Source organism: Raphanus sativus, chromosome 6 (genome assembly GCF_000801105.2).
Source record: "Raphanus sativus cultivar WK10039 chromosome 6, ASM80110v3, whole genome shotgun sequence".
NCBI classification, from domain to species: Eukaryota; Viridiplantae; Streptophyta; class Magnoliopsida; order Brassicales; family Brassicaceae; genus Raphanus; species Raphanus sativus.
In genome coordinates, this window is record NC_079516.1 from 51,853,107 (window position 1) to 51,865,187 (window position 12,081).

Sequence of the window (12,081 nt, forward strand, 5' to 3'; positions counted from 1 at the left end):
GCTCAGACCAAACTAATAATTGTGTCATCTTAAATTAAACAATACGAAAATGAATAAGAAACAGCTGTGAATTTTGCCGCTTAATATTCTGCGTGTTGTCTAATTATTTTATTTATCCAAATCAGTATTTACCATTTTTCCTAATTTGTTTAATTAATTATATTTCGATTGAATTTTCTCCTTCTGGCTGCTATTTTTTCTTCCCGAAAATTCAGAGAGACAATAATAATAATCAGAAAGTGCTAAAAAGCTTTAAAAAAACGCAGGAAGGAGGAGGAGGAGGAGGAGGAGGAGGAAGAGACCATCTCCACCTTCAAAAAACAGATAGAAAGAGAGAGAGAGAGAGGCCACAACGCTTTGATTCTTTTCGTACGTTCCTCTTCTCCGTACCTCGCCAGATCCGCGATCCGATCCTCGTCTAAGTTTTACATTTCCTGTACGTACGATCCGATCCAGCTGAGAATAGATTCACTGTTTATCATATTTAGGTTTCATTTCGATTTTGATTAGATCTGTGTTTCCTTTTTCGAAATTGGTAAAGATCTGTGGGAGCTGCTGCACTTTTTGAATGTCAAATCTTCGTAACTGATCGGTTTTGATTTGAATTTTTTAGGCTGTGTAAGTAAGTATCCCGGATTATCGATTTGAATTGCTGTTCTATATCATTTGATTGCCAGGTGGCGTTTTTTTGTTTCCTTGATTAGTGTTTAGGTTTGGAAGCAATCCGATCATGGACTCACGTTGTTTTTTTTGCTAAATGATTCGTAGTATCTCTTATTGGATTCGTCTTTCTATTAAACTTCATTTTGTATACTCATTGTGAATGTAACTTTGTTTTATATTTTGTTTGAAACAGTTTGACATCAAAGGCTTCGTAGAGGGTGTTTAACGCATTTGTTTGTTCCTGGAACGAACATATACGAAGAAGATGAAGAAAGTCTTCGGTCAAACTGTCAGAGACCTGTAAGGATTATAATGCCTGGAATGGAACTCAATGATATCCCCAAGGCCAATTCGTGGTTTATTCTTTTTTTTTTTTTTCTGAATTAACAAATGGTTGATTTTGTGTAATGATTTTTTTTTTTTAGCAAGAGAGAGGTCAACAAGAAAGTTCTTAAAGTCCCTGGAATAGAACAGAAGGTAAAGGATACTCGCTTCTTCTCTGTTTTTTTGGTTGTGTAGATCAGTTTCTTTATTATTATTTATTTTCCCTACAAGTTCAAATTTAAAGTGAGATTTAAAACATAGTTTCATGCTTTTTCGCACTTGGTCTTTTTCCTCTACAGGTTCTAGATGCTACTAGCAATGAGCCATGGGGACCTCATGGATCACTTCTGGCTGATCTTGCGCAAGCTTCAAGAAATTAGTTACTACAACCCCCTTCCATCTGCTATAAAATTACTGTAATTATGATAGCACACAGGACTGACAGAAATGTTACTTTCCCTTGCAGCCATGAATACCAGCTGATCATGGGGGTCATATGGAAACGACTTAGCGACACTGGAAAGAACTGGAGGCACGTCTATAAGGTGATAAATATTAATGCTTTTTTTCTTGTTTTATATTGCTGTAGCAGTGAGTGAAACTATTTTTGTGTTGGTTTAACTCTTCTATCCACTTCAGGCTTTGACAGTTTTGGAGTACATGGTAGGCCATGGGTCAGAACGTGTTATAGACGAGATTAGAGAGCGTGCATATCAAATCTCGGTAATTGACCATGCGAAGTTCACCATTTAGAAGTATTCAGCATCAAAATATTTTTTTTGTGCCTATCTCAGCAGTTGACTATCTTGCGTCCATTTTTCCATGTGGCAGACATTGTCCGATTTTCAGTATATTGATTCTGGTGGTAGAGACCAAGGAAGCAATGTTAGAAAGAAATCACAGAGCCTGGTGGCGTTGGTTAATGACAAAGAAAGAATCGCTGAGGTCAGAGAGAAGGCTGCAGCTAACAGAGATAAGTAAGTAGCTTGTTAATTTTTAACATTTTTTCAAATTGATTGAGCCTTCTCTCAGTGATGGTCATGCGGGGCACTTGTTTGTTTTCTGGTTGCTAGTGGCCTAACAACTGTTATTATGTCTCCTATTAGTCTAGTCTATCAATTTATGGCACTTAAAGTCTTATTAGTTTCTCACTTTGAATGTTTTTAGTTCATAGAGATAGAAAATTACATGTCTTTGGGTTCAATAAATATGTTTTATGAGCTGAACTTATCAACGTGACATTATTTTTACAACAGGTATCGCAGCTCAGCACCAGGTGGGATGTATAAGCCTTCAGGAGGATATGGGGACAGATATGATTACGGATCCCGGGATGACGAGCGAAGTAGTTATGGGAGAGAAAGAGAATATGGTTACAGGGATGATGATAGAAACAGTCGTGATGGAGATCGTTACTCTGAAGACCGGTATGGGAGAGATGGTAACAGGGAAGATGATTACAGGGGAAGGAGCAAAAGTGTTGATAACTTCCCACATAGTTCACGGGGTAGGAGTTCTGATAGGGAACGGACATTTGAGGATGATGGCCATTCTTCATCACGGTATGTTGATCTGAAGTTTCCTTTGGACTTGATCTAAAGAAGAAGGGAACAATTTTGAGATTTAATCAACACTGTTGGATGGAATTTTTTTATTTGAATAGTAGCTTAGCAGTCCTTGGTGTCAAAAAGCATGTTTCGAGCACTTTTTAGTCTAGTTTCGTTTATACAATAAAACATTCCTCTTTATCGTGTAGGGGTAGTAATGCTCGAGCTGATGACAATTCTCAGGATGGGAGGTAATTTCTGATGAAGTTTGGGCCTTTTCTGATTGTATTAAGTTTTCTAAATTTATTCAACTCATATCTATCTTCTTTCGGAATTATATATATATGATAGAGGTTCGCTCCAGAGGAAGTTTTCTGAGCAAAATATTGGTGCTCCACCTAGTTATGAAGAAGCTGTCAGTGAATCACGGAGCCCTGTATATAGTGAAAGGTGACAATTCTCTGCTATGCAGATTCAGAGCTACCTTGGTTTTATTGGTTCTGATGAATCTTTTTATGCCAGGGATGGTGGGGAGACCCCACAAGCTGCTGCTCCAGCAGCTGCTTCTCCTCCTCCTCCACAAGCTGTTGCTCCAGGAGCTTCTTCTCCTCCTCCTCCACAAGTTGCTGCCCCAGGGGCTGCTTCTCCTCCTACTGGAAGCAACACAGACAATAACTCTGCTGGTTTTGTTACTGAATCTTCTCCGCAGAAATTTGAGACTTTTGATGAATTTGATCCACGCGGTGCATTTACAGGTACAGAATTCTCGACGCTTGCGATTTCTTCAATTTCTAGTTTGTTAGATCTTTGGAATTTCCTCAGCTTCTTGCCTTTCAAACTCCTCTGCTGGATAGAGATTAATTTTCATTGTTAGTTTGGTTTGTTATGTACATCAACCTCTTTACTGGTTCTAAGTGTGAACGTTGTGCTTCGTTTCTTTTCCAGCTGCCCCTCCAGCATATGCATCTGCAGACGGTGCTTCAGCTCCTCCGACAGTGGCTTCGACAACTGCTCCTCCCACCTCAAACAGTGTCGAGATGGACTTACTTGACTCCCTCGCAGACGTATTTTCATCAAATGCATTGGCCATTGTACCTGCTGATTCTACATCTGGAGAAACCAACGGACAATCAAATGCTCCATCATTTTCTACATCGCAGCCATCAACTCAGGTATCGACACAGGCCTAACCAGTTGTACTGGGGATGTCCCTTTTCTCTTCTTTGTAACATTTATATTATTGTTGACTAAAATCTTCCACCACTGTACAGCCGTTTGATGACCCATTTGGTGAGTCTCCTTTCAAAGCCTTCACTTCTACGGACACCGACTCAAACCCGCAGCAAAGCTTTGGCGCTCCTTTCCAGCCAACACCACCAGCCTTCACCTCGGAGGCCTCACATACTGATACTACTGCTCATAACTTTGGATTTGAGGACTCATTTACTGCTGCTAATCCTGAACCTGCTGGTCAGAATGTGCAATCTCCATCAAACTCCCCAGGTTTGCCTCAAGAACAGTTTGCCACATCTCATAGTGATATTGATATTCTTGCTGGCATTCTCCCACCATCTGGTCCTCCAACTTCACTTCCACATCACTCGGGTGCCTCAGCTCCAACATCTCAGTTTCCTCACAGTGGAAACAACATGTATGAGGGATTTAATCCTCAGCCGGTAAATGCAGCTCCAAACATGCCCGGACAAACTCCATTTGGACAAGGTGTACAACCATATAACATGGTTCCTCATTCACAAAACATGACTGGAGGCACACCGTATCACAGTGGAGGCTTCATGCACCAGCCTGGCTCAGCGAATTACAACCCTGGAGTAGTAACTTCACACCCTACAAGCGAAAGCTTCCTTCCACGACCAGTTGCTGCCGCTTCATCCAGCTCACAGACTCCTTATTCTAACGCCAGTGGACCAGCCGGTCAGTTCATGGCACACCAGGGTCATGGAATGCCACCTTCCCATGTTCCACAAAGAACTCAATCTGGGCCTGTTACTATGCAAGGGAACAACAATTTCATGGGAGACATGTTCTCCCAACCTGGGCGAACAAACTCCTTGTCGTCATCGTCATCTCAACCAGATCTCACACCTTTCACAGGAGCGATTGAGATTGTTCCTCAGCCTCAGAAAAAGTTTGAGCCGAAATCATCAATCTGGGCAGACACGTTGAGCAGGGGTCTTGTCAACTTTAACATATCTGGACGTAAGATAGATTTCCGCCACAACAAAATGCCACCGATTTTGAAGCAAACTTTCTAACATCTTCCTTTTCAACTTATGTGCAGCTAAAACAAATCCATTGGCAGACATAGGAGTTGACTTTGAGGCGATCAACAGGAGGGAGAAACGGCTTGAGAAACCTACAAACACACCAGCACCAACATCGACTATCAACATGGGTAAAGCAATGGGATCAGGAACTGGCTTAGGGCGTGCAGGTGCAAATGCTATGAGACCTCCACCAAATCCAATGGTAGGCTCTGGCATGCCCATGGGCGGTGGGGGAATGGGTGTTGGTGGGTATGGGGGTATGAACCAAAACCAACAACCCATGGGTATGGGTATGGGAATGGGACCAGGCATGAACATGAACATGAACATGGGAGGAGGATATGGCCAAGGCTATCCAATGCAACCACAAAACCCAGGGATGGTCCCTGGTCAGAACATGCCAGGCAACAACAACAACTATAATCCTATGATGGGTCAAGGCGGTTACAATCCTCAACAACAACAATATGGTGGTGGATACCGGTAAGAGACCAAAGCCAAAAAATAACCACACTAGACACCGCTTGTAATATCAAGAACGGAACACACTCTAGTTCCGCCTTTGCCCTTTTATATTACCTTTTACATGAGATATGTAATATCAGTGGACAAAAGTAGTTGGGTTTGGCCAGCCGCTTCACGGAAGTACTCAGCTTACAGTATTCACCCGGTTCCTCGGAGTTTCTTTGCCTATTGATCTTCACCATCATTCTTTTTTCTCCTCTTTTTTTATTAGTATGGACCAAAACTGAGAGTGCTTTGTTGTTATACTTGTACCGGTGATCCCTCGTGTCTGCCCTTTTTGTTATATGCATATAATTTTTTTTTTTATTACATTTGTTTTGGGTTTCATGTATTGAATATTTGTATAACATTTTCTATGACGGAACAAATAAAATATTTCTTTTCTCTCTGTCTTTTACATGTTTGTTGACTGTATTCTCTTTCCAATTCGATTTCGGTTTGTGGTATAACTATCTCTTTTATCCGAATTAATTTTGTAAACAACACTACTATTCTTTTTTTTTTTCTTGTGTGCGCACGTCAAAAGACAGTCAAAGCATGTCACGTGAGCTTATTAGGTTTCACGTGATCATCTCCCTTCTTTCCTTCTTCAATAGAGAGACATATCTCTTGTACATCGGCCGACTTCATAAAAAAATAAACTTTTCCTTCCGTTTACTCTCTCTTCCGGCCGATAGAAACTCAGGTCAGTAGCTCGCCGTGCATCGACGATTAATAAGGTTTATTTCAATTTCGTGTTCTCTTTGGTTCTAAATTTCCAGTTTCATTACTTTTGCTCTTCTAGTCTTTTGGTTAAGAGACGAACTTGTGTTTGATCAGATTTTGCATTGATTTGTATTTTTATTTCTAATGTTTGACAGTTAAATTGAGCTTAGTTATGACTTATGACATAAACACAAGTTCCTAACTCTCTTGAAATTGTTAAGAATTTGCAGAAAGATTTGTGCTTTTTTTTCCGTAGGGTTTTGAAAAGGAATGATTTTTTAATTATTTCCGTAGGTTTGGTGTTTTCATCTGGGCTTGCAAATGGCTACAGAGACGGTTGTTCATGATCCGAGAAAACGTTCAATGGATGCTATCCAACAAAGACTTCAAAAAGATCAGCTTCGTCAACAACAACAACAACAACAAAAGAATGATAAAGACAAGAAGGGAGCTTCTGATGATGCCAATGTCTCTTCTTCTAAACAACCACTTAAAGCTCACTCACTGCCTCCTACTCCTCTTCCAAAGAAACCAATGTCTCACCGCCGCCGGTAAAATCTCCTCCCCCTCCTTATGTATATCACTCTCCTCCTCCTCCGGTGAAGTCTCCTCCACCACCTTATTACTACCACTCTCCACCACCACCCGTGAAATCTCCTCCCCCTCCTTATGTATATCACTCTCCTCCTCCTCCGGTTAAGTCTCCTCCACCACCGTATTACTATCACTCTCCACCACCGCCGGTGAAATCTCCTCCACCACCATATTATTACCATTCTCCACCACCACCGGTTAAATCTCCACCGCCACCATACTACTATCACTCGCCACCACCTCCGGTCAAATCTCCACCGCCACCATACTACTACCACTCTCCACCTCCTCCGGTCAAGTCTCCTCCGCCACCATATTACTACCATTCTCCACCTCCTCCGGTCAAATCTCCACCACCACCATACTACTACCACTCTCCACCTCCTCCGGTCAAGTCTCCACCACCACCATACTACTATCACTCTCCACCGCCTCCGGTCAAATCTCCACCACCACCATACTATTACCACTCTCCACCTCCTCCGGTCAAGTCTCCACCACCACCGTACTACTACCATTCTCCTCCTCCTCCGGTGAAGTCTCCACCACCACCGTATTACTACCACTCTCCTCCTCCTCCGGTTAAATCTCCACCACCACCACCATACTACTATCACTCTCCACCACCACCGGTCAAATCCCCACCACCACCATATTATTACCACTCTCCTCCTCCTCCAGTTAAGTCACCACCTCCACCTTACTATTACTCATCCCCACCACCACCAAAGTCTTACCCTCCACCATACTACTACTCATCTCCTCCACCGCCACCAAAGTCGTACTCGCCACCGTACTACTACTCATCACCACCACCTCCGGTGTCATACCCCCATCCTCACCCACACCCACATCCACTTGTCTTCAAAGTTGTAGGTAAAGTGTATTGTTACAGATGTTATGACTGGACTTACCCCAAAAAGTCCCACGATAAGAAGCATCTCAAAGGTAATTAAGTGTTCCACATTCAATAATTAATGTCTTAATCGTAGATTTCTTAATTATTTAAACAAAATATTATCTTGATGATTATATGATGATTATAGGCTTATAAGTAGGATTTAAATAACAAGCATAAATGTATCGTACAGTGATCGTTGCATCCTTGCATTGCATGAAGTCTAGATTATTTATTAGTGGAGAAAAGAAAACGATTTAGTCAAGAAAAAGACAAGAATCTGTTATTGGCTTAAACAATCCAAAGAGATCAAACAAGCAAAATTGATTTAGTAGATACCAACTAAAAGGACACAAATTGATACTTAAATAATTTTATTTTTTGCCATATATAGGTGCTGTTGTGGAAGTGACTTGTAAGGCCGGTGATAAGACAGTAAAGGCATACGGAAAGACTAAAATCAACGGTAAATATGCAATCACCGTTAAGGGATACAACTACCTTTAATACGGTGGCGAAGTCTGCACGGCCAAGCTTCACGCGCCGCCTAAAGGCTCACCGTGTAACATTCCTACAAGTTACCATATGGGTAACAAAGGTGCAAAACTTCATGTGAAATCAAAGACAAAGTACGAGGTTGTGCTCTATGCCAAGTCCTTCGCTTATGCACCTAAGAAACCTTACGGAGAATGCCGCAAACCAGCTCCTTACCATCCTCCTTACTACTACAAATCTCCACCACCACCATCTCCGGTTTACTACTACAAGTCACCACCACCACCGACTCCTACCTATGTCTACAAATTTCCACCACCACCAACTCCGACTTACGTCTACAAGTCACCGCCTCCTCCTCCAACCCCAACATATGTTTACAAGTCTCCTCCACCACCAACCCCAACTTACGTCTACAAATCACCACCACCACCGACCCCAACTTACGTCTACAAGTCGCCTCCTCCACCTACCCCAACTTACGTCTACAAATCACCACCACCACCAACTCCAACTTACGTCTACAAGTCGCCTCCTCCACCTACCCCAACTTATATTTACAAATCACCACCACCACCGACTCCGACATATGTTTACAAGTCTCCACCGCCGCCAACTCCGACATATGTTTAGAAGTCTCCACCGCCACCAACTCCAACTTATGTTTACAAGTCGCCACCTCCACCAACCCCTACATATATCTATAAGTCACCACCTCCACCTACTCCGACCTACGTCTACAAGTCACCACCACCTCCAACTCACACTCCTACACCGTATTACTACCATTCTCCACCACCACCGGTAAAGTCTCCTCCACCTCCGTATTACTACCATTCACCACCACCACCAGTTAAATCCCCACCACCACCATACTACTATCACTCACCACCTCCGCCGGTCAAGTCTCCTCCACCACCATATTACTACCATTCACCACCCCCTCCCGTGAAATCTCCTCCCCACCTTACTACTACCATTCGCCACCCCCTCCAGTGAAGTCTCCTCCTCCACCTCACTACTATCACTCCCCACCTCCTCCAGTGAAATCACCACCACCACCATATTACTACCATTCTCCGCCACCTCCCGTGAAATCTCCACCACCACCATACTATTACCACTCACCACCCCCTCCAGTAAAATCACCCCCACCACCATATTACTATCACTCCCCACCTCCTCCAGTGAAATCCCCACCACCACCATACTACTATCACTCTCCACCACCACCGGTGAAATCCCCACCACCACCATATTATTACCATTCACCACCTCCTCCAGTCAAATCCCCACCACCACCATACTACTATCACTCACCACCTCCACCGGTGAAATCTCCACCACCACCATATTATTACCATTCCCCACCTCCTCCGGTGAAATCTCCTCCTCCACCATACTATTATCACTCACCTCCTCCACCAGTGAAATCTCCTCCGCCACCATACTACTACCATTCACCACCTCCACCCGTGAAATCTCCTCCGCCACCATACTACTACCATTCACCACCTCCTCCGGTGAAATCTCCACCTCCACCATACTACTACCATTCACCTCCTCCTCCGGTGAAATCACCACCACCACCATACTACTACCATTCACCTCCTCCCGTGAAATCTCCACCACCACCATACTACTACCATTCACCTCCTCCTCCCGTGAAATCTCCACCACCACCATATTACTACCACTCACCTCCCCCTCCAGTCAAATCTCCACCACCACCATATTACTACCATTCACCACCTCCTCCGGTGAAATCTCCACCACCACCATACTACTACAACTCTCCACCACCACCAGTAAAATCTCCCCCACCTCCCGTCTACATCTACGCTTCTCCCCCACCTCCTACCCATTATTAGGCTCGTCAAATTCAACCAAATTTCCTCATTATTCAAGTAAGTTCCAACGCTCCAAGCCAATATGCCCCATATCCGTTTCAATATAACTTTGTTCTAAAATCTCAGTTTCTCTTTCACAGGTTTTCTTTTAAAAAATCAAATAAAGGAAGGGTCAAATTCAAAGATGAGAAGAAGTGAACCAAATAAGGATCGTTGCGTGGAAACCAGGAACAAGACATCTCTAACAATGATCCACATCACTTCCTCTTCTTCAGTTTCGCTCATCTTCTACTTGTGCATCATTTTCTTCGTGTCTTCATCAAGTCAAATTGTTTCCAAGACCCCTTTAGAACGTATCATACTCTTCTTTGTTCCCTTTTGTTGTTAAGTCAAAGAAACCTGTTCCGTAATTTATTTGTTGTGCATACATTTTCTATATATGTTTTTCATTAATGTAATGTGAGAGATTGGTTAGCAAATAAAAAAATGTTCAGTTTCTTCTTTCTTAAGCTTGTTTGATTTTAAGTATGATATCTTTATGTTTATGAAACATAGTTAGAAAGACAAGTTAAAAGACATTCTCTTGAGCTGGCCCCGACAGCGTTTCTATCTATACGCATAAAGTTTCATTGCTTCAAACGCTGGAAAGTGGAAATAACATCTTTACGATCTTACTGGCTTATTTAATTAATTGCGTTATATAGTTGGTAAGAGAATCACTTTCGTTCAACTAATTTCTACCTGTTTTTTTTTCTATATTTGACAAGTGAGCAATAAACACCGGATTTAAATTTACTTGTTGAAAATTCAAAATTTTTAAGTTTATTTCATTAAAACTAACACAAATTCTTGAAATGAATTCATATTAAACGTATCCGAATTAGATTTAATACATAATTTATATTTTTTTGTGGAATATAATTTATATCTTTGTATACTTTGTAACTGAAAAAATCGAACCAAAACACATGAATACGTGTGAAAAAGCTGGTAATTTCCCAAGAGTATCAAAAGTCAGTGGTTGTAATTTGGGCTTTGGTTATATTCATTTCATAGCCTTACAGCTGGCAAAATATTAGCTGATTTAAGGCCCATTGTGGGAACATGATTATGTTTACACACTAAACCAATATCCTAGAATTTTAATTATCAGATTTTGAATCCAGTCCAAATCTTCTAAAAATAATTTAAAATAAAATAATTATACTATTTTATAAAAATAACTAAAACATGATAAAATATAAAATTTATTTATACAAATTTTAAATTTAGAATATCATATTTTCAAATGCAGATTTTAATCGAATAATCTCGAATGTTTTATCCAATTCTACATCGTTATCTTAATGTTGTTCTCGAGGTCAACAATGATAAAACTATGGATATGGTTTCATAGTTCAACAAAAATTTAATAATATTATTGTGAGAATATAAATTTCCACAGAACATGAGTAATATATATATACAGTAGAACCTCTATAAATTAATATTCGATAAATTAATAATTTTTATAAATTAATAAATTTCGTCGGTTCCAACTTGGGGCAGTGCAAAATATGATACAAATCGATAAAATAATAAGATAATAATATTTTAAAACTCCCATATAAATATATAGTCCCATTAAAATCATAAATTAATAATCTATTAATATATATATATATATATTATATAAGTACAAATAAACATTATATTGTTGGTTTTATATTTACAATGAAAATACATCAATTTTTTCTTAATATTTCAATATATTTTGATAATATTTAGTAAAATTATATCGAAAATTACATAAAAATTCTATGAAACATAAAAATATACACCAAATAAGATAATAAAAAATATGAAAGTCATTATTTTAAAAAGAAATTAATAATGTATATATGGTAAAATCAAATATTCTTATTTTATAACCAAAAGTAGAAAAAATTTTTAAAAAGAAAAACTTTTGTAAATTAAAATCACTATAAATTATAAAAATTTAAAGTTCCAACATTATTAATTTATAGAGATTCTACTGTATAAGTAATATATAAAAGGTGGATATAGTTTAATTATTACCGATTGATTTTAGACTGAAAGTCCATACTAAATCTGAGTTTAACATGGTTGCAAAGTCCAAATACATTTTTTCAACTGAATTGATATGGTATATCAAGAAAAGATTAGATTGATCCTAAATCAACTTGGCCGAA

General features: G+C 40.1%; 3 protein-coding genes across 3 annotated transcripts; all 3 read left to right on the forward strand.

Moving 5' to 3' along the window:
* Positions 1 to 239: 239 nt before the first annotated feature.
* LOC130496928 (clathrin interactor EPSIN 2-like) lies at positions 240 to 5,735 on the forward strand. The gene is made up of 14 exons (XM_056989643.1): positions 240 to 436; positions 857 to 963; positions 1,089 to 1,140; positions 1,287 to 1,366; positions 1,454 to 1,532; positions 1,627 to 1,710; positions 1,819 to 1,964; positions 2,244 to 2,549; positions 2,744 to 2,785; positions 2,886 to 2,984; positions 3,057 to 3,289; positions 3,480 to 3,706; positions 3,806 to 4,754; positions 4,837 to 5,735. The coding sequence occupies exons 2-14, from the start codon at positions 929 to 931 to the stop codon at positions 5,307 to 5,309; spliced, it is 2,805 nt and encodes a 934-aa protein (XP_056845623.1). The 5' UTR covers positions 240 to 436; positions 857 to 928; the 3' UTR covers positions 5,310 to 5,735.
* An 811-nt stretch (positions 5,736 to 6,546) lies between these two features.
* LOC130495877 (extensin-2) lies at positions 6,547 to 8,829 on the forward strand (the record flags this gene model as incomplete). Its single annotated transcript, XM_056987452.1, has 2 exons — positions 6,547 to 7,594; positions 7,939 to 8,829. Coding segments are annotated over 2 exons (1,161 nt in total), but the record flags the coding sequence as incomplete, so codon positions are not given.
* Positions 8,130 to 10,393, forward strand: LOC130496930 (extensin-1-like). Its single transcript, XM_056989644.1, is given in 3 exon segments — positions 8,130 to 8,994; positions 8,997 to 9,946; positions 10,030 to 10,393. Coding segments are annotated over 2 exon segments (1,779 nt in total). The 3' UTR covers positions 9,911 to 9,946; positions 10,030 to 10,393.
* Positions 10,394 to 12,081: the final 1,688 nt, after the last annotated feature.